We start from the raw sequence: 27522 nt of genomic DNA on the forward strand, positions 1-27522 counted from the left end.
AGTGGGGACCCCTTCAATCAAGGGGTTCCCCCCCCCCCAGCCACCCAAGGGCCAAGGGTGAAGCCCGAGGCTGTCCCCCCCCCCCCCCCTCCCCATCCAATGGCTGCGGATGGGAGGCTGATAGCCTAGAGTAAAATGACAAGAATATTGTTTTTTCCAGAAGAACTACAAGTCCCAGCAAGCCTCCCCCGCAAGCTGGTACTTGGAGAACCACAAGTACCAGCATGCGGGAGAAAACCGGGCCCGCTGGTACCTGTAGTTCTACTGGGGAAAAAATACCCAAATAAAAACAGGACACAGACACCGTGACAGTAAAACTTTATTACACACTGCCGACACACACATACTTACCTATGTTGACACGCCGACTGCCACGGTCTCCGACGATCCGAGGGTGCCTGTGAAAAAAATTATACTCACCTTCCAGCGTCCAGAGGTACATCCACGTCCAGAGATACATCCACGTACTTGGCAAAAAAAGAAAACGGACACACGGACCACCGGACTGAAAGGGGTCCCATGCTGACACATGAGACCCCTTACCCCGAATGCCGGGACACCACGTGACTCCTGTCACTGAAGTCCCTTCAGCCAATTAGGAAGCGCTACTTCCGTGGCGCTCACCTGATTGGCTGTGCGCTGTCTGTGCTGTGACAGCGCATCGCACAGCTCCGTCCATTATATTCAATGGTGGGAACTTAGCGGCTAGCGGTGAGGTCACCCGCCGGTCAGCGGCTGACCGCGGGTAACCCCACCGCTGACGGCAAAGTTCCCACCATTGAAACTAATGGACCGAGCTGTGCGATGCGCTGTCACAGCACAGACAGCGCACAGCCAATCAGGTGAGCTCCACGGAAGTAGCGCTTCCTGATTGGCTGAAGGGACTTCAGTGACAGGAGTCACGTGGTGTCCCGGCATTCGGGGTAAGGGGTCTCATGTGTCAGCATGGGACCCCTTTCAGTCCGGTGGTCCGTGTGTCCGTTTTCTTTTTTTGCTAAGTACGTGGATTTATCTCTGGACCCTGGCTGAGGTGAGTATATTGAACTTTTCTTTTCAGGTATCCGTGGATTCTACATGGAGAAGAGGACCGATGTCGGCGTGTGAACATAGGTAAGTATGTGTGTGTCGGCAGTGTGTAATAAAGTTTTACTGTCACGGTGTCTGTGTCCTGTTTTTATTTGGGTATTTTTTTCCCAGTAGTACTACAGGTACCAGCGGGCCCGTTTTTCTCCCGCATGCTGGTACTTGTGGTTCTCCAAGTACCAGCTTGCGGGGGAGGCTTGCTGGGACTTGTAGTACTATTGGAAAAAACAATATTCTTGTCATTTTACTCAAGGCTATCAGCCTCCCATCCGCAGCCCTTGGATGGGGGGGGCAGCCTCGGGCTTCACCCCTGGCCCTTGGGTGGCTGGGGGGGGGGACCCCTTGATTGAAGGGGTCCCCACTCCCCCAGGGTACCCCGGCCAGGGGTGACTAGTTGGATATTTAATGCCACGGCCGCAGGGCACTGTATAAAAGTGACCCCCGGCTGTGGCATTATCTGTCCAGCTAGTGGAGCCCGATGCTGGTGTGAAAAATACGGGGGACCCCTGCTCGTTTTGTCCCCCGTATTTTTTGCACCAGGCGCAGAGCCCGGTGCTGGTTTTAAAAATACGGGGGATCCCTGCCCAATTTTTCCCCGCATTTTTAGAACCAGGACCAGCTCGAAGAGCCCGAGGCTGGTTATGCTTTGGAGGGGGGACCCCACGCCATTTTTTTTTTTTTAATTTTCCCGTTCCAGCACTAAAAAAAAAAAATAATATTTTAAAAAATATATAAATACAGGTTGAGTATCCCATATCCAAATATTCCGAAATACGGAATATTCCGAAATACGGACTTTTTTGAGTGAGAGTGAAATAGTGAAACCTTTGTTTTTTGATGGCTCAATGTACACAAACTTTGTTTAATACACACAGTTATTAAAAATATTGTATTAAATGACCTTCAGGCTGTGTGTATAAGGTGTATATGAAACATAAATGAATTGTGTGAATGTACACACACTTTGTTTAATGCACAAAGTTATAAAAAATATTGGCTAAAATGACTTTCAGGCTGTCTGTATAAGGTGTATATGTAACATAAATGCATTCTGTGCTTAGACTTAGGTCCCATCACCATGATATCTCATTATGGTATGCAATTATTCCAAAATACGGAAAAATCCCATATCCAAAATACCTCTGGTCCCAAGCATTTTGGATAAGGGAGACTCAACCTGTAATACTTGTGCCTCCAAAAAAAAAAAAAAAAGTACCTAATCCCTTCTAATATAAATAGTTATGCTATTCCCCCCCAAAAAAAAACACCAAAAAAACATGTTTAAATTTTTTTTTTTTCTATTGTTTTCACCCTCCAAAGTGTGGCGGATTGAAAATGACGAATTTACGGTCTAAAAGCACTGCTGTCGAATTTCCAAACTTGAATTGAATATGCTTTTGTCGAATTGCAGCACTTGTATCATTGCAGAAAAGTCGAATTTGCAAAAAGTCGAATTTTGAAAGTCCGTTTTTTTGACGGAAAGCACTGAATTGCATTGACTATTTTTTTTTTTTTTTGTCGAAAATTACCCGAAATTCTACAATTTCGGGAATTCGACCGCAATTGCATATACCCCATAAGCTTTAAAATGTTCTAAGTGAAAAGTTAGATATAATACTAAGAAAGGGTTGGGAGAAAGGAAACTGAGTGGGAGAGGTAACCTCTTGGGCAACATTCAGTGAAAATTGCTTTAAATGGTAGTACCCTACAAAAAAATATATGTATATATCCTAGTACGTGTGTTATGCTGACTCCAGTGTTGTATCTTTTGTTCATATTGCTTGGATTTACAAACTGCAAATACACAGAAACTAGATATTTTTATTTTTATAACAAAAAAAAAAAAAAAAATTTAAACCTGAAGCATTGTATATTACAATCTGTTATCTGCTTGTGAAATTGCAGGCTGAGCTAGACAGCAAATCCAAACTTTTGAAAGATCAAGAAAAAGTAATTGCTGACTTAAAGAAAGTTGCTGAAGACCTACAGAAGAAAATGAGCTATTTGGAACTCTCTGCATCCCTGGTATGGCGATACTGATGTATAACTTGATTTTGGTGTTTGCACAGTGATAATTGCTGGTTTCGGAGTCTCCACACTGGTCTTTTTTTAAAGGGGCTATATCAAGCTGTGGTTTATAATTAACAATGTATTTTCTCTAGCATCCATAAGGGATATTGGGTAATCTAGTACGATTGGTATAGATGGGGTCCAAATGAGCCGGTGCACTTTAAATTTCTTCCCTGGGTGTGCTGGCTCCTCCCCTCTATGCCCCCTCCTACAGACAGTTTAGAAAAAAAACTCCCCTCAGGAGAGGATGAACACCTCTGAACTCTAGAGTTTTGTTCAGTTTCTTTTTAATGTTTATTTTCTCTGACGTCCTAAGTGGATGCTGGGACTCCGTAAGGACCATGGGGATTAGCGGCTCCGCAGGAGACTAGGCACAACTAAAGAAAGCTTTAGGACTAACTGGTGTGCACTGGCTCCTCCCACTATGACCCTCCTCCAGACCTCAGTTAGAATCCTGTGCCCGGCTGAGCTGGATGCACACTAGGGGCTCTTCTGAGCTCCTAGAAATAAAGTATATTTTAGGTTTTTTATTTTACAGTGAGATCTGCTGGCAACAGACTCAATGCAGCGAGGGACTAAGGGGAGAAGAAGCGAACCTACCTAACTGGTGGTAGCTTGGGCTTCTTAGGCTACTGGACACCATTAGCTCCAGAGGGATCGACCGCATGGAACCGGCCATTGATGTTCTGTCCCGGAGCCGCGCCGCCGGCCCCCTTACAGAGCCAGAAGCAAGAAGTGTTCCGGAAAATCGGCGGCAGAAGATTTCAGTCTTCACCAAGGTAGCGCACAGCACTGCAGCTGTGCGCCATTGCTCCTCATGCACACCTCACACTCCGGTCACTGATGGGTGCAGGGCGCTGGGGGGGGGGGGCGCCCTGAGCAGCAATATAAACACCTTGCCTGGCAAAATCATCACAATATATAGCCCCAGAGGCTATATATGTGATAAATACCCCTGCCAGAATCCATAAAAAAGCGGGAGAAAAGTCCGCGAAAAAGGGGCGGAGCTATCTCCCTCAGCACACTGGCGCCATTTTCTCTTCACAGTGCAGCTGGAAGACAGCTCCCCAGGCTCTCCCCTGTCGTTTTCATAAATTTAGGCGCAATATTGTTTATACAAGCAGCTATTGGGGGAAAAATCACTCAGTTATAGTGTTAATCCCTGCATTATATAGCGCTCTGGTGTGTGCTGGCATACTCTGTCTCCCCAAAGGACTTTGTGGGGTCCTGTCCTCAGTCAGAGCATTCCCTGTGTGTGTGCTGTGTCGGTACGGCTGTGTCGACATGTGGGATGAGGAAGGTTACGTGGAGGTGGAGCAGAGGCCGATAAATGGGATGTCGCCCCCTGTGGGGCCGACACCAGAGTGGATGGATAGGTGGAAGGTATTAACCGACAATGTCAACTCCTTACATAGAAGGCTGGATGACGTAAAACAGCTGTGGGACAGCCGGCTTCTCTGCCCGCGCCTGCCCAGGCGTCACAAAGGCCATCAGGGGCTCAAAAAAGCGCCCGTTACCTCAGATGGCAGACACAGATGTCGACACGGAGTCTGACTCCAGTGTCGACGAGGTTGAGACATATACACAATCCACTAGGAACATCCGTTGCATGATCTCGGCAATTAAAAATGTGTTACGCATTTCTGACATGAACCCAAGTACCACATAAAAGGGGTTTTATTTTTGGGGAGAAAAAGCAGCCAGTGTTTTGTTCCCCCATCAGATGAATGAATGGTGTGTAAAGTAGCGTGGGTTACCCTGATAAGAAACTGGAAATTTCTAAAAAGTTACTGATGGCGTACCCTTTCCCGCCAGAGGATAGGTCACGTTGGGAGATATCCCTTAGGGTGGATAAGGCGCTCACACTTTTGTCAAAAAAGGTGGCACTGCCGTCTTAGGATACGGCCACCTTGAAGGAGCCTGCTGATAAAAAGCAGGAGGCTATCCTGAAGTCTGTATATACACACTCGGGTTATATACTGAGACCTGCAATTGCCTCAGCATAAATAGTGCTGCTGCAGCGTTGTCTGATACCCAGTCAGATAATATTAATACTCTAAGACAGGGATAATAGTTTGCTAACATAGAGCATATTAAAGACGTCGTCTTAGATATAAAGGATGCACAGAGGGATATTTGCCGGCTGGCATCCAGAATTAATGCAATGTCCATTCTGCCAGGAGGATATTAGAAACCCGGCAGTGGACAGGTGATGCTGCCAATAAAAGGCACATGGAGATTCTGCCTTATAAGGGTGAGGAATTGTTTAGGGATGGTCTCTGGGACCTCGTATCCACAGCAACAGCTGGGAAGAAATTTTTTTTACCTCATGTTTCCTCACAGCCTAAGAAAGCACTGTATTTTCAGGTACAGTCCTTTCGGCTTCAGAAAAGCAAGCGGGTCAAAGGCGCTTCCTTTCTGCACAGAGACAAGGGAAGAAGGAAAAAGCTGCACCAGCAGCCAGTTCCCAGGATCAAAAATCTTCCCCCGCTTCCTCTGAGTCCACCGCATGACGTTGGGGCTCCACAGGTGGAGACAGGTGCGGTAGGGGCGCGTCTCGGGAACTTCAGGGACCAGTGGGCTTGCCCACAGGTGTATCCCTAGGTTCTGCAAATAGTATCACAGGGATACAGGCTGGAGTACGAGGCGACTCCCCCTCGCCGTTACCTCACATCAGCCTTGCCTGCTGCCCTCGGAGAAAGGTAGTACTGGCGGCAATTCACTGCTGTACTTCCAGCAGGTGAAATCAAGGTACCCCTCCTTCAACAAGGCCGGGGTTACTATTCCAAAATGTTGTGGTACCGAAACCAGACGGTTCGGTGAGACCCATTCTAAAATTGAAACCCTTGAACACTTATATACGAAGGTTCAAGTTCAAAATGGAATCGCTCAGGGCGATTATTGCAAGCCTGGAGAATTTCATGGTATCACTGGACATCAAGGATGCTTACCTGCATGTCCCTATTTACCCTCTTCACGAGGAGTACCTCAAAATTGTAGTACAGGATTGTCATTACCAATTCCAGACGTTGCCGTTGGTCTGTCCCCGGCACCGAGGTATTTACCAAGGTAATGGCCGAAATAATTATCCCGTACTTGGACGATCTCCTTATAAAGGCGAGGTCCAGGGAGCAGTTGTTCGGCGGAGTAGCACTATCTCGGGAAGTGCTACAACAGCACGGCTGGATTCTGAATATTCCAAAGTCGCAGCTGGTTCCTACGAAGCGTCTACTGTTCCTGGGTATGGTTCTGGACACAACAGGATAAAAAGGGTTTCTCCCGGAGGAGAAGTCCAAGAAGTTGTCGTCTCTAGACGGAGACCTCCTAATACGTATACAGGTGTCGGTGCATCAATGCACACGAGCCCTGGGAAGGATGGTAGCTTCTTACGAAGAAATTCCATTCGCCAGGTCCCATGCAAGGATTTTCCAGTGGGATCTGTTGGACAAGTGGTCCGGGTCGCATCTTCAGATGCATCGGCGGATAACCCTGTCTCCAAGGTCCAGGGTGTCGCTGTTGTGGTGGCTGCAGAGTGCTCATCTTCTGGGGGGCCGCAGATTCGGCATACAGGACTGGGTCCTGGTGACCACGGATGCCAGCCTTCGAGGCTGGGGGGCAGTCACACAGGGAAGAAACTTCCAAGGGCTATGGAAAAGTCAGGAGACTTCCCTACACATAAATATTCTGGAACTAAGGGCCATTTACAATGCCCTAAGTCAGGCTAGACCCTTGCTTCAACACCGGCCGGTGCTGATCCAGTCAGACAACATCACGGCGGTCGCTCATGTTAACCGACAGGGCGGCACAAGAAGCAGGATGGCGATGGCAGAAGCCACAAGGATTCTCCGATGGGCGGAAAATCATGTGTTAGCACTGTCAGCAGTGTTCATTCCCGGAGTGGACAACTGAGAAGCAGACTTTCTCAGAAGACACGACCTCCACCCGGGAGAGTGGGGACTTCATCCAGAAGTTTTCCAAATGATTGTACACCGTTGGGAAAGGCCACAGGTGGACATGATGGCGTCCCGCCTCAACAAAAAGCTACAAAGATATTGCGCCAGGTCAAGGGACCCTCAGGCGATAGCTGTGGACGCTCTGGTAACACCGTGGGTGTACCAGTCGGTGTATGTATTCCCTTCTCTGCCTCTCTTACCCAGGGTAATGAGAATAATAAGAAGGAGAAGAGTAAGAACTATACTCATTGTTCCGGGTTGGCCAAGAAGAGCTTGGTAACCAGAACTCCAAGATCTCAGAGGACCCATGGCCTCTGCCGCTCAGACAGGACCTGCTGCAGCAGGGGCCCTGTCTGTTCCAAGACGTACCGCGGCTGCGTTTGACGGCATGGCGGTTGAACGCCGGATCCTGAAGGAAAAGGACATTCCGGAGGAAGTTATCCCTACGCTATTTAAAGCTAGGAAAGAAGTGAACGCAAACCATTATCACCGCATATGGTGGAAATATGTTGCGTGCTGTGAGGCCAGGAAGGCCCCAAAGGAGAAATTTCAGCTAGGTCGATTTCTGCACTTCCTACAGTCAGAGGTGACTATGGGCCTAAAATTGGGTTCCATGAAGGTCCAGATTTCGGCTCTATCGATTTTCTTCCAAAATAGAACTGGCTTCACTGCCTGAAGTTCGGACTTTTGTTAAGGGAGTGCTGCATAGTCAGCCCCCGTTTGTGCCTCAAGTGGCACCGTGGGATCTCAACGTGGTGTTGCATTTCCTGAAGTCGCATTGGGTTGAGCCACTTAAATCCGTGGAGCTACAATACCTCACGTGGAAAGTGGTCATGCTGTGGGCCGTGGCGTCGGCCAGGCGTGTATCAGAATTGGCGGCTTTGTCCTACAAAAGCCCTTATCTGTATTTTATATGGATAAGGCGGAATTGAGGACTCGTTCCCAATTCCTTCCTAAGGTGGTATTAGTTTTTCATGTGAACCAACCTATTGTGGTGCCTGCGGCTACTTGGGACTTGGAGGATTCCAAGTTACTGGACGTAGTCAGGGCCCTGAAAAGTATGTTTCCAGGACGGCTGGAGTCAGGAAAACTGACTCGCTATTTATCCTGTATGCACCCAACAAGCTGGGTGCTCCTGCTTCTAAGCAGACTATTGCTCGCTGGATCTGTAGCACGATTCAACTTGCACATGCTGCGGCTGGACTGCCGCACCCTAAATCTGTAAAAGCCCATTCCACGAGGAAAGTGGGCTCTTCTTGGGCGGCTGCCCGAGGGGTCTCGGCTTTACAACTTTGCCGAGCTGTTACTTGGTCGGGTTCAAACACTTTTGCAACAGTCTACAAGTTTCATACCCTGGCTGAGGAGGACCTAGAGTTTGCTCATTCGGTGCTGCAGAGTCATCCGCACTCTCCCGCCCGTTTGGGAGCTTTGGTATAATCCCCATGGTCCTTACGGAGTCCCAGCATCCACTTAGGACGTCAGAGAAAATAAGATTTTACTCACCGGTAAATCTTTCTTGTAGTCCGTAGTGGATGCTGGGCGCCCATCCCAAGTGCGGGTTGTCTGCAATACTTGTTTATAGTTATTGCCTAACTAAAGGGTTATTGTTGAGCCATCTGTTGAGAGGCTCAATTATATTTCATACTGTTAACTGGGTATAGTATCACGAGTTATACGGTGTGATTGGTGTGGCTGGTATGAGTCTTACCCGGGATTCAAAATCCCTCCTATTTGTGTCAGCTCTTCCGGGCACAGTATCCTAACTGAGGTCTGGAGGAGGGTCTTAGTGGGAGGAGCCAGTGCACACCAGGTAGTCCTAAAGCTTTCTTTAGTTGTGCCCAGTCTCCTGCGGAGCCGCTAATCCCCATGGTCCTTACGGAGTCCCAGCATCCACTACGGACTACGAGAAATAGATTTACCGGTGAGTAAAATCTTATTTTTGGTATGCTGTTTGGGCAACGGCATACCTGCACCGTGGAAGTTAGGGTTGTGGGGGGGGGGGGTGGGGGGTGGATATGGGGGGGGGGGGGGTGTCACCGGCCTAGCGAGGTGAAGATCCGCTTCGCCGCTGCAGGTCCACCGTCCTGGGGGTCTGTTCAGCGGGGCTGTCACAATCCTCGGCATGCCGCACACCCCTAACACTGCCTGAAGGTGACGTCTGTGGTGAGTAAAATCCAGGGCCCCCGGTTCAAAGTGCGGCTGGGCGCGGCATTCGGACCCTCCTGGGGTGGTTCCTCTAGGGACCCCCATGTAGACTGGCTGACAATCGCTTGAACTAGCACTTGTGTGATGTTTTTAAGCAAACCGGAGACTTTGTCAGTATAATAATCACTGTTGCTTCGGCGCCATTGGAGGGGGCGAAGCTACCTCAGCGCGGAACCAGAGGCATTTTGGTGCCTTCCTTTGCTTAATGCATCCAGAGACTGCGCGCACACAGCACTTCCTACCTCACAAGACACGCTGGAAAACTGGTACAGGGTGTAGCAAAGGGGGTGAGCAGCTATTGTACACTATCTAGGTCTTCTACAGGACAGGCTTTTAGTGTTTACTGTGATATAGTTAGCTGTCGGCCTCACTGGGACTGTACAGCTCGGGGTGTGCTGGTGTCGTCCTCTCTGTGTCTCCTCTCACATACAGTAAGGGCAGGCTTGAGATGTTACTGTCTGTGTGTATGTTATTGTTCTTACTGTGAAACATGGGTAAACACAAGCTGTGCAGTGTATGTCACACTAGATTCTCTCCAGTATCATTTGATTCCTTTTCCTGTGAACAATGCAGTCAATCCTCACATATCAGTGAAGGGGCTAGAGCAGAGGGTCCACAGCCCGCATGGCTAGGGTCTCTGAAAAATGTCATCCCAGCTCACTGCTAATGTTCAGAAAACTCCACTACTACAACAGGATGTTGCAGATTTAGCTGCTAGGGCAGATGTTACACAGCCTCCCTCTAATGCAGCACCACAAAAGCGTGGTTTGCCTGCTCTACTATCTGACCGATGAGGATATACAGGAGGATGGGGAAGATTTGGACCCCGTTAGTGAGGATACTGATTCTGCTCAGGGTATTGAACCCCTAATTCTGGCTATACAGGACGTGCTTAATGTTAAATGACCTATTAAAGTTGGCCTGGAAAAATCCAGACAATAATTCCAAGTGTAAAAAAAATTTTTTTTGGAGGAACACCCGGGGGTTGATGTGCCAGTCTCTCGACTTTCCAAAAAGGCGGAGCTGCCTGCCCTGGCTTCCTTTACCATAAAGAATCCTGGGGATAGGGAATTAGAAGCTACACTCAAATCTATTTACACGGCAGCAGGTGTATCGTAAAGGCCGGTCATGGTGGGTTGCTGGATGATCCATGCCATTCATTCATGGGCCAATTGATTCAGGAGAACCTCACTATGGTGACCCTCCTAAAGCACGTTCAGGGCAAAACACGCATCCTCTGGGATTTCCTCAAGGAGACCGGGAACATTAATGCTAGGACCTCTGCCGTAGCAGTGTTGGCGCGCAGGGTCTTGTGGTTGCGTTAGTGGATAGCGGATGCGGAATCCAAACGCAGTGTGGAGTCCCTCCCCTTTTCTGGGGAATGGCTCTTTGGGGTTGAATTGGATACATGGATTTCCAAAGTTACAGCTTGAAAATCCACGTTTCTCCCCTCTGGGGCTCCGCTGGCAAGACGCTCCTGCCCGGGGCCTTCTGTACAGTCCTTTCGGTTTCGCAGATTTCGATCTAAGGCCAGAGGTTCCTCCAGTGCAACCAGAGGAAAGTCGAGAGAGCCTGCAAGAACCAGCTCTCAGGAACAGACCACCAGTTCTGCTTACACTAAGGCCTCAGCATGGCGGTGCCCACCCATCCCGAGGTGATCTTGAGTTGGGAAATCGACTGGGTCACTTCAGCTGCGTCTGGGAGGCTTCCTGCCAGAATACCTGGGTCAGGGCTCTCCTTTCTCTAGGCTACAAGCTGGAGTTCGACAGTGGTCCTACCCAAAGATTTTTCAAATCAAGCTTTCCAGCTTTGGAGGATATGCAGATTATCTGGCAGCACGCCATCCAAAAGTTGGTCCAGTCCCACGTCATTGTTACAGTACCAATACCACAACGAGGCAAGGGTTATTACTCCAACATGTTTGTGGTACCGAAACCGGATGGTTCGGTAAGGTCCATTTCTCTAACGTCCTAGTGGATGCTGGGGACTCCGTCAGGACCATGGGGAATAGCGGCTCCGCAGGAGACAGGGCACAAAAGCAAGCTTTTAGGATCACATGGTGTGTACTGGCTCCTCCCCCTATGACCCTCCTCCAAGCCTCTGTTAGGTTTTTGTGCCCGGCCGAGAAGGGTGCAATCTAGGTGGCTCTCTTAAAGAGTTGCTTAGAAAAAGTTTTTAGGTTCTTTATTTTCAGTGAGTCCTGCTGGCAACAGGCTCACTGCATCGAGGGACTTAGGGGAGAGATTTTCAACTCACCTGCGTGCAGGATGGATTGGATTCTTAGGCTACTGGACATAGCTCCAGAGGGAGTCGGAACACAGGGCTCGCCCTGGGGTTCGTCCCGGAGCCGCGCCGCCGACCCCCCTTGCAGATGCTGAAGATGAAGAGGTCCGGAACCAGGCGGCAGAAGACTCTCAGTCTTCATCAGGTAGCGCACAGCACTGCAGCTGTGCGCCATTGTTGTCAGCACACTTCACACAGCGGTCACGGAGGGTGCAGGGCGCTGGGGGGGGGCGCCCTGGGCAGCAATGTATAATACCTGTATGGCGAAAAATACATCACATATAGCCCTTGAGGCTATATGGATGTATTTAACCCCTGCCAGATATCTAAAACTCCGGAGAAGAAGCCCGCCGAAAAGGGGGCGGGGCCTATTCTCCTCAGCACACCGCCATTTTCCCTCACAGAAAGGCTGGTGGGAAGGCTCCCATGATCTCCCCTGCACTGCACTACAGAAACAGGGTTAAAACAGAGAGGGGGGGCACTGATTTGGCGATATGTATATATATTAAAATGCTATAAAAGGAACACTTATATAAAGGTTGTCCCTGGATAATTATAGCGTTTTGGTGTGTGCTGGCAAACTCTCCCTCTGTCTCCCCAAAGGGCTAGTGGGTCCTGTCCTCTATCAGAGCATTCCCTATGTGTGTGCTGTATGTCGGTACGTGTGTGTCGACATGTATGAGGAAAATATTGGTGAGGAGGCGGAGCAAATTGCCTGTAATGGTGATGTCACTCTCTAGGGAGTCGACACCGGAATGGATGGCTTATTTATGGAAATTACGTGACAATGTCAACACGCTGCAAGCCGATTGACGACATGAGAGGGCCGGCGAACAAATTAGTATCTGTCCAGACGTCTCAAACACAGTCAGGGGCTGTAAAATGCCCATTTACCTCAGTCGGTCGACACAGACACGGACACTGATTTCAGTGTCGACGGTGAAGAAACAAACGTATTTTCTTTTAGGGCCACACGTTAAGGGCAATGAAGGAGGTGTTACATATTTCTGATACTCCAAGTACCACAAAAAAGGGTATTATGTGTGAGGTGAAAAAACTTCCTGTAGTTTTTCCTGAATCAGATAAATTAAATGAAGTGTGTGATGATGCGTGGGTTTCCCCCGATAGAAAATTATTGGCGGTATACCCTTTCCCGCCAGAAGTTAAGGCGCGGTGGGAAACACCCCTCAGGGTGGATAAGGCGCTCACACGCTTATCAGAACAAGTGGCGGTACCATCTACGGATAGGGCCGTACTTAAGGAGCCAGCTGATAGGAGGCTGAAAAATATCCTAAAAAGTATACACACACATGCTGGTGTTATACTGCGACCAGCGATCGCCTCAGCCTGGATGTGCAGAGCTGAGGTGGCTTGGTCGGATTCCCTGACTAAAAATATTGATACCTTTGACAGGGACAGTATTTTATTGACTATAGAGCATTTAAAGGATGCATTTCTATATATGCGAGATGCGCAGAGGGATATTTGCACTCTGGCATCAAGAGTAAATGCGATGTCCATATCTGCAAGAAGATGTTTATGGACACGACAGTGGTCAGGTGATGCAGATTCCAAACGGCACAAAGATGTATTGCCGTATTAAGGGGAGGAGTTATTTGGGGTCGGTCCATGGGACCTGGTGGCCAGGGCAACTGCTGGAAAATCCACCGTTTTTTACCCTAAGTCACATCTCTGCAGAAAAAGACACCGTCTTTTCAGCCTCAGTCCTTTCGTCCCTATAAGAGTCATATCTGCCCAGGGATAGAGGAAAGGGAAGAAGACTGCAGCAGGCAGCCCATTCCCAGGAACAGAAGCCCTCCACCGCTTCTACCAAGTTCTCAGCATGACGCTGGGACCGTACAGGACCCCTGGATCCTACAAGTAGTATCCAAGGGGTACAGATTGGAATGTCGAGAGGTTTCCCCCCTCGCAGGTTCCTGTAGTCTGCTGTACCAATGTCTCCCTCCGACAGGGAGGCAGTATTGAAAACAATTCACAAGCTGTATTCCCAGCAGGTGATAATAAAATTACCCCTCCGACAACAAGGAAAGGGGTATTACTCCACACTATATGGTGGTACTGAAGGCTAGGTGAGACCTATTCTAAATCTGAAAAATTTGAACACTTGCAAGGGTTCAAATCCAGATGGAGTCACTCAGAGCAGTGATAGCAAAGAACAAGGGGACTATATGGTGTCCCGGGACATCAGGGATGCTTACCTCCATGTCCCAAAATTTGCCTTTTCTCACCAAGGGTACCTCAGGTTCGTGGTACAGAACTGTCACTATCAGTTTCAAGACGATGCCGTTGGATTGTCCAAGGCACCCCGGGTCCTTACCAAGGTAATGACCGAAAGGAGGATTCGTCTTCAAAGAAAATGGACGACCTCCTGATAAGAACAAGGTCCAGAGAACAGTTGGAGGTCGGAGTAGCACTATCTCAAGTAGTTCTACGACAGCACGGGTGGATTCTAAATATTCCAAAACCGCAGTTGTTCCGACGACACGTCTGCTGGTCCTAGGGATGATTCTGGACACAGTCCAGGAAAAGGTGTTTCTCCCAGAGGAGAAAGCCAGGGAGTTATCCGAGCTAATCGGGATCCTCCTAAAACCAGGAAAAGTGTCAGTGCATCATTGCACAAGAGTCCTGGTAAAAATGGTGGCTTATTACGAAGCGCTTCCATTCGGCAGATTTCACGCAAGAACTCTTCAGTGGGATCTGCTGGACAAATGGTCCGGATCGCATCTTCAGATGCATCAGCGGATAACCCTATATCCAAGGACAAGGGTGTCTCTCCTGTGGTGATTACAGAGTGCTCATCTTCTAGAGGGCCGCAGATTCGGCATTCAGGATTGGATGCTGGTGACCACGGAGGCCAGCCTGAGAGGCTGGGGAGCAGTCACACAAGGAGTGTGATCAAGTCTGGAGAATTCTCTCCACATAAATATACTGGAGCTAAGAGCAAATTTATAATGCTCTAAGCTTAGCAAGACCTCTGCTTCAAGGTCAGCCGGTATTGATCCAGTGGGATAACATCACGGCAGTCGCCCACGTAAACAGAAAGGGCGGCACAAGAAGCAGGAGGGCAGTGGCAAAACTGCAAGGATTTTTCGCTAGGCGGAAAATCATGTGATAGCACTGTCAGCAGTGTTCATTCCGGGAGTGGACGACTGGGAAGCAGACTTCCTCAGCAGGCACGACCTCCACCCGGGAGAGTGGGAACTTCATCGGGAAGTTTTCCGCATGATTGTGAACCGTTGGGAAAGACCAAAGGTGGACATGATGGCGTCCCGCCCGAACAAAAAATGGGACAGGTATTGCGCCGGGTCACGAGACCTTCAGGCGATGGCTGTGGACGTCCTGGTAACACCGTGGGTGTAACAGTCGGTGTATGTGTTCCCTCCTCTGCTTCTCATAACCAAGGTATTGAGAATTATAAGACATAGAGGAGTAAGAACTATACTCGTGGCTCCGGATTGGCCAAGAGGGACTTGGTAACCGGAACTTCAAGAGATGCTCACAGAGGACTAATGGCCTCGGGAGCTAAGAAGGGATTTGCTTTCAGCAAGTACCATGTCTGTTCCAAGAGGAACCGTGGCATCGGCCTTTAAGAAAGGACCTGCTCCAGCAGGGACCTTGTCTGTTCCAAGACTTACCGCGACTGCGTTTGACGGCATGGCGGTTTGAACGCCGGATCCTAAGGGAAAAGGCATTCCGGAAGAGGTCATACCTACCCTGGTCAAAGCCAGGAAGGAGGTGACCGCACAACGTTATCACCACATGTGGTAAAAATATGTTGCGTGGGTGAGGCCAGGAAGGCCCCACGAAAAAATTTCAACTAGGTCGATTTCTGCACTTCCTGCAAACAGGAGTGTCTATGAGCCTCAAATTGGGGTCCATTAAGGTTCAAGTTTCGGCCCTATAGATTTTCTTCCAGAAAGAATTGGCTTCAGTTCCTGAAGTCCAGACGTTTGTCATGGGAGTATTGCATATACAGCCCTTGTGTGCCTCCAGTGGCACCGTGGGATCTCAACGTAGTGTTGGGATTCCTCAAATCATATTGGTTTGAACCACTCAAATCTGTGGATTTGAAATATCTCACATGGAAAGTGACCATGCTGTTGGCTCTGGCCTCGGCCAGGCGATTGTCAAAATTGACGGCTTTGTCTTACAAAAGCCCATATTTGATTTTCCATTCGGACAGGGCAGAACTGCGGACTCGTCCCCAGTTTCTTCCTAAGGTGGTGTCAGCGTTTCACCTGAAACAACCTATTGTGGTGCCTGCGGCTACTAGGGACTTGGAGGACTCCAAGTTGCTAGACGTTGTCAGGGCCCTGAAAATATATATATATATATATATATATATATATATATATATATATATATATATATATATATATATATATATATATATAATTCCAGGACGGCTGGAGTCAGAAAGTCTGACTTGCTGTTTATATTGTAGGCACCCAAAAAGCTGGGTGCTCCTGCTTCTAAGCAGACTATTGCTCGTTGGATTTGTAGTACAATTCAGCTTGCACATTCTGTGGCAGGCCTGCCACAGCCAAAATCTGTAAATGCCCATTCCACAAGGAAGGTGGGCTCATCTTGGGCGGCTGCCCGAGGGGTCTCGGCTTTACAACTTTGCCGAGCAGCTACTTGGTCAGGGGCAAACACGTTTGCAAAATTCTACAAATTTGATACCCTGGCTGAGGAGGACCTGGAGTTCTCTCATTCGGTGCTGCAGAGTCATCCGCACTCTCCCGCCCGTTTGGGAGCTTTGGTATAATCCCCATGGTCCTGACGGAGTCCCCAGCATCCACTAGGACGTTAGAGAAAATAAGATTTTACTTACCGATAAATCTATTTCTCATAGTCCGTAGTGGATGCTGGGCGCCCATCCGAAGTGCGGATTGTCTGCATTACTTGTACATAGTTATTGTTACAAAAAATCGGGTTATTATTGTTGTGAGCCATCTTTTTTAGAGGCTACTTCATTGTTATCATACTGTTAACTGGGTTCAAATCACAAGTTGTACGGTGTGATTGGTGTGGCTGGTATGAGTCTTACCCGGGATTCAAGATCCTTCCTTATTGTGTACGCTCGTCCGGGCACAGTACCTAACTGAGGCTTGGAGGAGGGTCATAGGGGGAGGAGCCAGTACACACCATGTGATCCTAAAAGCTTGCTTTTGTGCCCTGTCTCCTGCGGAGCCGCTATTCCCCATGGTCCTGACGGAGTCCCCAGCATCCACTACGGACTATGAGAAATAGATTTATCGGTAAGTAAAATCTTATTTTTGAATCTATAGTCCTTGAATCCTTACCTGAAGGTGTTCAAGTTTAAAATGGAATCCTTGCGAGCAGTGATTGCGGGCCCAGAAGAACTAGAATTCTTTCCTTGGATATCAAGGATGCCTACCTCCATGTTCCGATTTGGTCACCTCATCAGACTTTCCTGTGGTTTGCCCTGCTGGACAATCACTACCAATTCCAGGCACTGCCCTTCGGCCTGTCCGCAGCTCCGAAGGGTTTTCACTAAGGTGATAGCGGAGATGATGCTCCAGGGAGTCAATATTGTCCCTTACCTCGAAGATCTTCTGATCAAAGCAAGATCCAGGGAGCATTTGTTGCTCCATATCGACCCTACTATCCAACTTCTGTCATGCCACCGGTAGAGCCTCAACTTGCATAATTCCCACCTGAGGCCGACTCAGCGGCTTCTGTTCCTGGAGATGTTGCTGGATACTGTGGCCCAGAAGGTGTTCCTACCAGTGACAAGGCAAGAACACTTCAGGAGATGGTTCGCATGGTGCTCCGACCTACTTGAGTATCCATCCATCTTTGCATACGATTGCTGGTAAAGATGGTCTCCTCATACGAGGCAATACCATATGGGAGGTTCCATGCCAGAACATTTCAATTGAATCTGTAGAAGTGGTCCGGCTCACATCTACAGATGCACTGGCTAATCCGCTGTCCCCTCAGGGCAGGATTTCCCTCCTGTGGTGGTTATGGTCCTCCAATCTCTGGAACGCCGAAGTTTCGGTATTTAGGATTGGGCCCTCCTCGCAACGGATGCGAGCCTGAGAGAATGGGTAGTTGTCACCCAAGGGGCACAGTTCCAGGGTAGGTGGTCAGCCCACGAAAGCCTCCTTCTGATCAACATTCTGGAACTTCGGGCGATCTGCAATGCTCTGCTTCAGACCTCTCCTCTGCTCAGGAAACACGCGATCCAAGTACAGTCGGACAACGCCACGGCAGTGGCGTACTTCAGTTGGCAAGGAGGGACAAAAAGCAGAGCCTGCATATGAGAGAGGTGTCAAGGATGCTATTCTGGGCAAAAAGAAATAAAATAGCAATGTCCGCAATCTTCATTCCGGTAGTAGACAACTGGGAAGCAGACTTCCTAAGTCATCACGATCTCCACTCGGGGGAGTGGTGTCTCCACCAGCAGGTGTTCCAGCAGATCATCCACCGGTGGGGCTGCCCACAGATAGACATGATGGCCTCTCATCTCAACAAGAAGCTTCACTGGTGTTGCTCACGAACTAGGGACTCTCAGACGAGGGCAGTGGATGCACTGACGTCGCCTTGGCCTTACCGGCTGGTCTACCCATTTTCTCCGATTCTGTTGCTCCCAAGGGTGCTCAAGCGCATCAGAAATCGGAGAGTCCAGGCAATTCTGATTGTCCCGGATTGGCCTCGGTGGGTGTGGTACGCGTATCTTCTTGACATGTCCGTCGAAGACCCTTGGCACCTATCTCTCAGAAGCAATCTTCTTCAACAAGGGCCGTTCGTTGCTCATTGGATTAGGCTTAATATCTAACAGGCCTATGTGTCGGCGCCTTACCTGTTCCTAAGTTTCTGAAGGTCCACTTTACAAGATCAGTGGGCTCTTCCTGGTCGGCTTCCCGTGGAGTCTTGGCCTTGCAACCTGGTTGGGGAAGAACGCCTTTGTGAAGTTCTTCGAATTTGATACCCTAGCCAAAGAGGATACTTTGTTTTGGCAGGCGGTGCTGCAGCAGTCTCCACACGTTCCCGCCCTTTCTGGAAGCTTTGGCACGTCCTCATCGTACTAAATTCCCCAATATTCCTTATGGATGCTAGAGAAAATAGGATTTTAATAACCTACGGGTAAATCCTTTCTCTAACGTCCTAGTGGATGCTGGGGACTCCGTAAGGACCATGGGGAATAGACTGGCTCCGCAGGAGACTGGGCACTCTAAAGAAAGATTAGGTACTATCTGGTGTGCACTGGCTCCTCCCTCTATGCCCCTCCTCCAGAACTCGGTTAGAATCTGTTCCCGGCCAGAGCTGGGTGCTCCTAGTGGGCTCTCCTGAGCTTACTAGTAAAGAAAGTATATTGTTAGGTTTTTTATTTTCAGAGAGCTTCTGCTGGCAACAGACTCTCTGCTACGTGGGACTGAGGGGAGAGAAGCAAACCTACTCACTGCAGCTAGGTTGCGCTTCTTAGGCTACTGGACACCATTAGCTCCAGAGGGATCGAACACAGGTACCTGACCTTGATCTTCCGTTCCCGAAGCTGCGCCGCCTTCCCCCTCGCAGAGCCAGAAGTGCAGCAGCCAGCAGAAGCAAGAAGACATCGAAATCGGCGGCAGAAGACTCCTGTCTTCACTTAAGGTAGCGCACAGCACTGCAGCTGTGCGCCATTGCTCCCACAGCACACCGCACACTCCGGTCACTGTAGGGCGCAGGGGGGGGGGCGCCCTGGGCAGCAATTTAATACCTTTTTTGGCAAAATATAGACATATATACAGTCGGGGACTGTATATATGTCCGAGCCCCTGCCATTTTTACACACTAAAAGCGGGACAGAAGCCTACCGCTGAGGGGGCGGGGCCTTCTTCCTCAGCACTAACCAGCGCCATTTTCTCTTCACAGCTCCGCTGGAAGCAGCTCCCCAGGCTCTCCCCTGCAGTATCCAGGTACATAAATTTAGGCGCAAAAGACATAAAATCAGCAGCTATTGGGTAATCACTTATTTTAGTGTAAATCCCTGGGTTATATAGCGCTGTGGTGTGTGCGGGGCATACTCTCTCTCTGTCTCCCCAAAGGCCTTTGTGGGGTCCTGTCCTCAGTCAGAGCATTCCCTGTGTGTGTCGGTACGGCTGTGTCGACATGTTTGAGGAGGAGGGTTACGTGGAGGCGGAGCAAGTGCAGATAAATGTGGTGTCGCCGCCGTCGGGGCCGACACCTGATTGGATGGAGCTGTGGAAGGTCTTAAATGATAATGTAAGCTCCTTACATAGAAGGTTTGATGACGCTGCAGCCTTGGGACAGCCGGGGTCTCAACCCGGGCCTGCCCAGGCAACTCAGAGGCTGTCAGGGTCTCATAAACGCCCACTATCTCAGATGGTTGACACAGATGCCGACACGGAGTCCGACTCCAGTGTCGACGATGATGAGGCACATTTACAGCCTAAGATGACCAAGGCCATCCGCTACATGATTATTGCAATGAAGGATGTATTGCACATTTCAGAGGTTAACCCTGTCCCTGACAAGAGGGTGTATATGTTTGGGGAGAAAAAGCAGGCAGTGACTTTTCCCCCTTCATATGAATTAAATGAATTATGTGAAGAAGCGTGGAGTTCCCCTGATAAGAAAGTAGTGATTTCTAAAAAGCTACTGATGGCGTACCCTTTCCCGCCAACGGACAGGTTACGTTGGGAATCCTCCCCTAGGGTAGACAAGGCGCTGACATGCTTATCTAAAAAGGTGGCCCTGCCGTCTCAGGATACGGCCGCCCTAAAGGATCCTGCGGATAGGAAGCAGGAAGCTATCCTGAAGTCAGTTTATACACACTCTGGTACTCTACTGAGACCAGCTATTGCTTCGGCCTGGATGTGTAGCGCTGTAGCAGCATGGACAGATACTCTGTCAGAGGACATAGATGCCCTGGACAGGGATACTGTTTTGCTAACCCTGGGCCATATAAAAGACGCCGTCTTATATATGCGGGATGCCCAGAGGGACATTTGCCTGCTGGGCTCTAGAATAAATTCAATGTCCATTTCTGCCAGAAGGGTCTTATGGACTCTGCAATGGACAGGGGATGCCGATTCTAAAAAACACATGGAGGTTTTGCCTTATAAGGGTGAGGAATTGTTTGGGGACGGTCTCTCGGACCTCGTGTCCACAGCGACAGCTGGAAAGTCGACTTTCTTGCCTCAGGTTTCTTCACAGCCTAAGAAAGCACCGTATTATCAAATGCAATCCTTTCGTTCTCAGAAAAGCAAGAAGGTCAGAGGTGCATCCTTTCTTGCCTGAGGCAGGGGTACAGGAAAGAAGCTGCACCGTGCAGCTAGTTCCCAGGAACAAAAGTCCTCCCCGGCTTCCACGAAGTCCACCACATGACGCTGGGGCTCCACAGGCGGAGCCAGGAGCGGTGGGGGCGCGTCTCCAAAAATTCAGCAACCAGTGGGTTCGCTCGCAAGTGGATCCTTGGGCTGTACAAATTGTATCTCAAGGATACAAGCTGGAATTCGAAGAGACTCCCCCTCACCGTTGCCTAAAATCAGCCTTGCCAGCTTCCCCCATGGAAAGGGAGGTAGTGCTGGCGGCAATTCACAAGCTGTACCTCCAGCAAGTGATAATAATGGTCCCCCTCCTTCAACAGGGAAGGGGTTACTATTCCAGAATGTTTGTGGTACCGAAGCCGGACGGTTCGGTAAGACCCATTCTGAATTTAAAATCTCTGAACTTTTTATATAAAGAAATTCAAGTTCAAAATGGAATCGCTCAGAGCGGTCATTGCAAGCCTGGAAGAAGGGGATTTTATGGTATCTCTGGACATCAAGGATGCTTACTTGCATGTCCCCATTTATCCACCTCACCAGGAGTACCTCAGGTTTGTGGTACAGGACTGTCACTACCAGTTCCAGACGTTGCCGTTTGGCCTGTCCTCTGCACCGAGAATATTTACCAAGGTAATGGCGGAAATGATGGTACTCCTTCGGAAGCAAGGAGTTAGTTATCCCGTACTTGGACGATCTCCTCATAAAGGCGAGGTCCAGGGAGCAGTTGTTCAGCGTAGCACACTCTCAGGAAGTGTTGCAACAGCACGGCTGGATTCTGAATATTCAAAAGTCGCAGCTGATTCCTACGACGCGTCTGCCCTTCCTGGGCATGATTCTGGACACAGAACAGAAGAAGGTGTTTCTCCCGGAGGAGAAGGCTCAGGAGCTCGTGACTCTGGTCAGGGACCTTCTAAAACCAAAACAGGTGTCTGTGCATCACTGCACGCGAGTCCTGGGAAAGATGGTGGCCTCATACGAAGCCATTCCCTTCGGCAGGCTCCATGCGAGGATCTTTCAGTGGGATCTGTTGGACAAGTGGTCCGGATCGCATCTTCAGATGCATCGGCTGATCACCCTGTCCCCGAGGGCCAGGGTGTCTCTTCTGTGGTGGCTGCAGAGTGCTCATCTTCTCGAGGGCCGCAGGTACGGCATACAGGACTGGGTCCTGGTGACCACGGATGCAAGCCTCCGCGGATGGGGGGCAGTCACTCAGGGAAGAAACTTCCAAGGGCTGTGGTCAAGTCAGGAGACTTGTCTGCACATAAATATACTGGAACTAAGGGCCATATACAACGCCCTGAGTCAAGCGGAGCCCCTGCTTCGAGACCAACCAGTGCTGATTCAGTCAGACAACATCACGGCGGTCGCCCATGTAAACCGCCAGGGCGGCACAAGAAGCAGGGTGGCAATGGCGGAAGCCACAAAGATTCTTCGTTGGGCGGAGAATCACGTGCAAGCAGTGTTCATTCCGGGAGTGGACAACTGGGAAGCAGACTTCCTCAGCAGACACGACCTCCACCCGGGAGAGTGGGGACTTCATCAAGAAGTCTTCACACAGATTGCAAATCGATGGGAACTGCCACAGGTGGACATGATGGCGTCCCGCCTCAACAAAAAGTTGAAAAGGGTATTCCGGATGAAGTGATTCCTACGCTGATGAGAGCTAGGAAGGACGTGACAGCAAAGCATTATCACCGTATATGGCGAAAATATGTTGCTTGGTGTGAGGCCAGGAAGGCCCCTACAGAAGAATTCCAGCTGGGTCGATTCCTGCACTTCCTACAGTCAGGTGTGACTATGGGCCTAAAATTAGGGTCCATAAAGGTCCAGATTTCGTCCCTATCCATTTTCTTTCAAAAAGAACTGGCTTCACTGCCTGAGGTTCAGACGTTTGTTAAGGGAGTGCTGCATATTCAGCCCCCTTTTGTGCCACCAGTGGCACCTTGGGATCTTAATGTGGTGGTGGATTTCCTAAAATCCCACTGGTTTGAGCCACTTAAGACCGTGGAACTAAAGTATCTCACATGGAAAGTGGTCATGCTGTTGGCCTTAGCATCAGCTAGGCGTGTGTCAGAATTGGCGGCTTTGTCATGTAAAAGCCCCTATCTGATTTTCCATATGGACAGAGCAGAATTGCGGTCCCCAATTTCTGCCAAAGGTGGTATCATCGTTTCACTTGAACCAACCTATTGTGGTGCCTGCGGCTACTCGGGACTTGGAGGACTCCAAGTTGCTGGATGTAGTCCGGGCTTTGAAAATATATATTTCCAGAACGGCTGGAGTCAGGAAGACTGACTCGCTGTTTATCCTGTATGCACCCAATAAGCTGGGTGCTCCTGCTTCAAAGCAAACTATTGCTCGCTGGATCTGTAGCACGATTCAGCAGGCTCATTCTGCGGCTGGTTTGCCGCATCCAAAATCAGTGAAAGCCCATTCCACAAGGAAGGTGGGCTCTTCTTGGGCGGCTGCCTCAGCTTTGCCAAACTGCTACTTGGTCGGGTTCAAACACCTTTGCTAAGTTCTACAAGTTTGATACCCTGGCTGAGGAGGACCTTGTGTTTGCCCACTCTCCCGCCCGTTTGGGAGCTTTGTTATAATCCCCATGGTCCTTACGGAGTCCCCAGCATCCACTAGGACGTTAGAGAAAATAAGAATTTACTCACCGGTAATTCTATTTCTCTAACGTCCTAGTGGATGCTGGGAACTCCGTAAGGACCATGGGGAATAGCGGGCTCCGAAGGAGGCTGGGCACTCTAGAAAGATTTATGACTACCTGGTGTGCACTGGCTCCTCCCACTATGACCCTCCTCCAAGCCTTAGTTAGATCTTGTGCCCGGCCAAGGTTGGATGCACACTAGGGGCTCTCCTGAGCCCTTAGAAAGAAAGTATAGATTTATTTTTTTTATTTTCAGTGAGACCTGCTGGCAACAGGCTCACTGCAGCGAGGGACTAAGGGGAGAAGAAGCGAACTCGCCTGCTTGCAGCCGGATTGGGCTTCTTAGGCTACTGGACACCATTAGCTCCAGAGGGATCGACCGCAGGCCCAGTCCTTGGTGTTCGGTCCCGGAGCCGCGCCGCCGCCCCCCTTACAGAGCCAGAAGCAAGAAGAGGTCCGTAAAATCGTCGGCAGAAGACATCAGTCTTCACCAAGGTAGCGCACAGCACTGCAGCTGTGCGCCATTGCTCCTCATACACACTTCACACTCCGGTCACTGAGGGTGCAGGGCGCTGGGGGGGGCGCCCTGAGAAGCAATAATAACACCTTGGCTGGCAAAAATACCACAATATATAGCCCCAGAGGCTATATGTGGAAAATACCCCTGCCAGAATCCAGAAAAAAGCGGGAGAATAGTCCGCGGAAAAGGGGCGGAGCTATCTCCTGCAGCACACTGGCGCCATTTCTCCTTCACAGATCCGATGGAAGGAAGCTCCCTGGCTCTCCCCTGCAGTCTACACTACAGAACAGGGTTAAAACAGAGAGGGGGGGCACTAAATTTAGGCGCAGTATAAATTATATAAAAGCAGCTATAGGGGACATAACTCAGTTAGTCCCTGCATTATATAGCGCTCTGGTGTGTGCTGGCATACTCTCACTCTGTCCCCCCAAAGGGCTTTTGTGGGTCCTATCCTCATTGGAGCATTCCTTGTGTGTGTGCGGTGTCGGTACGGCTGTGTCGACATGTTTGATGAGGAGACTTATGTGGAGGCGGAGCAGATGCCGATAAATGAGATGTCGCCCCTGTGGGCCGACACCAGAGTGGATGGATAGGTGGAAGGTATTAACCGACAGTGTCAACTCCTTACATAAAAGGCTGGATGACGTAACAGCTATGGGACAGCCGGCTTCTCAGCCTGCGCCTGCCCAGGCGTCTCAAAGGCCATCAACGCTCCCTCAGATGGCAGACACAGATGTCGACACGGAGTCTGACTCCAGTGTCGACGAGGTTGAGACATGTACACAATCTACTAGGAACATCCGTTACATGATCCCGGCAATATAAAATGTGTTACACATTTCTGACATTAACCCAAGTACCACTAAAAACAAAGGGTTTTATGTGTGGGGAGAAAAAGCAGGCAGTGTTTTGTTCCCCCATCAAATGAGTGAATGAAGTGTGAAAAAGCGTGGGTTTCCCCGATAAGAAACTGGTAATTTCTAACAAGTTACTGATGGCGTACCCTTTCCCGCCAGAGGATAAGTTACGCTGGGAGATATCCCCTAGGGTGGATAAGGCGTTCACACGTTTGTCAAGGTGGCACTGCCGTCTTAGGATACGGCCACTTTGAAGGTACCTGCTGATAAATAGCAGGAGGCTATCCTGAAGTCTGTATTTACACACTCAGGTACTAGACTGAGACCTGCAGTCTGCTGCAGCGTGGTCTGTACCCCTTTCAAACAGGGATACTATTTTGCGAACATAAGACGTCGTCTTATATATGAGGATTGCACAGAGGAATATTTTGCCGGCTGGCATCCTGAATTATTGCAATGTCCATTCTGTCAGGAGGGTATTGGAGACCCGACACTGGACAGGTGATGTTGACTTTGAAAGGCACATAGAGCCTTATAAGGGTGAGGAGTTGGTTGGGGATGGTCTCTGGGACCTCGTATCCACAGCTACAGCTGGGATGAAAATATTTTACCTCAGGTTTCCTCACAGCCTAAGAAAAGCACTGTATTATCAGGTACAGTCCTTTCGGCTTCAAAAAAGCAGGCGGGTCAAACGAGGGAAGAGGAAAAAAGCTGCACCAGCAGCCAGTTCCCAGAATCAAAATTCTTCCCCTGCTTCCTCTGAGTACACCGCATGACGCGGGGGCTCCACAGGCGTAGCCAGGTACGGTGGGGGGCCGCCTCAAAAATTTCAGCGATCAGTGGGCTCGCTCACAGGTGGATCCCTGGATCCTTCAAGTAATATTTCAGGGGTACAAGCTGGAAGTCGAGGCGTCTCCCCCCCCGCCGTTTACTCAAATCTGCCTTGCCGACAACTCCCTCAGGCAGGGAGGCTGTGCTAGAGGCAATTCACAAGCTGTATTCCCAGCAGGTGATAGTCAAGGTGCCCCTACTTCAACAAGGACGGGGTTACTATTCCACACTGTTTGTGGTACCGAAACCAGCCGGTTCGGTGAGACCCATTTTAAAATGGAAATCCTTGAACACTTACATAACAAAGTTCAAGATGGAATCGCTCAGGGCGGTTATTGCAAGCCTGGACGAGGGGGATTACATGGTATCCCTGGACATCAAAGATGCTTACCTGCATGTCCCTATTTACCTTCCTCACCAGGAGTACCTCAGATTGTGGTACAGGATTGCCATTACCAATTCCAGACACTACCGTTTGGACTGTCCACGGCACCGAGGGTGTTTACCAAGGTAATGGCAGAAATAATGATACTCCTTCATAAAAAGGGAGTTTTTATTTATCCCATACTTGGACGATCTCCTTATAAAGGCAAGGTCCATGGAGCAGTTACTGGTCGGAGTAGCACTATCTCAGGAGGTGCTACAACAGCATGGCTGGATTCTGAACATTCCTAAGTCACAGCTGGTTCCTTCCACTCGCTTACTGTTCCTGGGGATGATTTTGGACACAGAACAGAAAAAAGTGTTTCTCCCGCAGGAGAAAGCCAAGGAGCTGTCATCTCTAGTCAGAGACCTCCTAAACCCAAAAAGGGTATCGGTGCATCGTTGCACACGAGTCCTGGGAAAAATGGTGGCTTCATACGAAGCAATTCCATTCGGCAGGTTCCATGCGAGGACTTTCCAGTGGGACCTCTTGGATAAGTGGTCGGGATCGCATCTTCAAATGCATCAAATGATAACCCTGTCTCCAAGGACCAGGGTGTCTCTACTGTGGTGGCTGCAGGGTGCTCATCTTCTAGAGGGCCGCAGTTTCGGCATACAGGACTGGGTCCTGGTGACCACGGATGCCAGCCTTCGAGGCTGGGGAGCAGTCACACAGGGAAGAAACTTCCAGGGCCTATGGTCAAGTCAGGAGACTTCCCTACATATAAATTCTGGAACTGAGGGACATTTACAATGCCCTAAGTCAGGCAAGGCCCCTGCTTCAAAATCAGCCGGTACTGATACAGTCAGACAACCTCACGGCAGTCGCCCATGTGAACCGACAGGGCGGCACAAGAAGCAGGATGGCAATGGCAGAAGCCACAAGGATTCTCCGATGGGCGGAAAATCACGTACTAGCACTGTCAGCAGTGTTCATTCCGGGAGTGGACAACTGGGAAGCAGACTTCCTCAGCAGACACGACCTACACCCGGGAGAGTGGGGACTTCATCCAGAAGTCTTCCTGCTGTTGGTAAACCGTTGGGAAAGGCCACAGGTGGACATGATGGCGTCCCGCCTCAACAAAAAGCTAAAGAGATATTGCGCCAGGTCAAGGGACCCTCAGGCGATAGCTGTGGACGCTCTAGTGACACCGTGGGTGTACTAGTCTGTTTATGTGTTCCCTCCTCTGCCTCTCATAACAAAGGTACTGAGAATAATAAGATGGCGAGGAGTAAGAACGATACTCGTGGTTCCGGATTGGCCAAGAAGGGCTTGGTACCCGGAACTTCAGAAAATGATATCAGAGGACCCATGGCC

At 49.7% G+C, this 27522-nt stretch overlaps 1 protein-coding gene across 5 annotated transcripts in view; it reads left to right on the forward strand.

Annotated features, from left to right (window-relative positions):
* CENPE (centromere protein E) overlaps window positions 1–27522 on the forward strand; it is a 635458-nt gene that overhangs the window by 298700 nt on the left and 309236 nt on the right. For all 5 annotated transcript variants that reach the window (XM_063918152.1, XM_063918161.1, XM_063918167.1 and 2 more), the window contains one exon: window positions 2989–3108. In XM_063918152.1, coding sequence (XP_063774222.1) covers window positions 2989–3108 — 120 coding nt within the window. The remainder of the gene's footprint in view (window positions 1–2988; window positions 3109–27522) is intronic.

The sequence above is a fragment of the Pseudophryne corroboree genome, chromosome 1, assembly GCF_028390025.1.
Source record: "Pseudophryne corroboree isolate aPseCor3 chromosome 1, aPseCor3.hap2, whole genome shotgun sequence".
NCBI classification, from domain to species: domain Eukaryota; kingdom Metazoa; phylum Chordata; class Amphibia; order Anura; family Myobatrachidae; genus Pseudophryne; species Pseudophryne corroboree.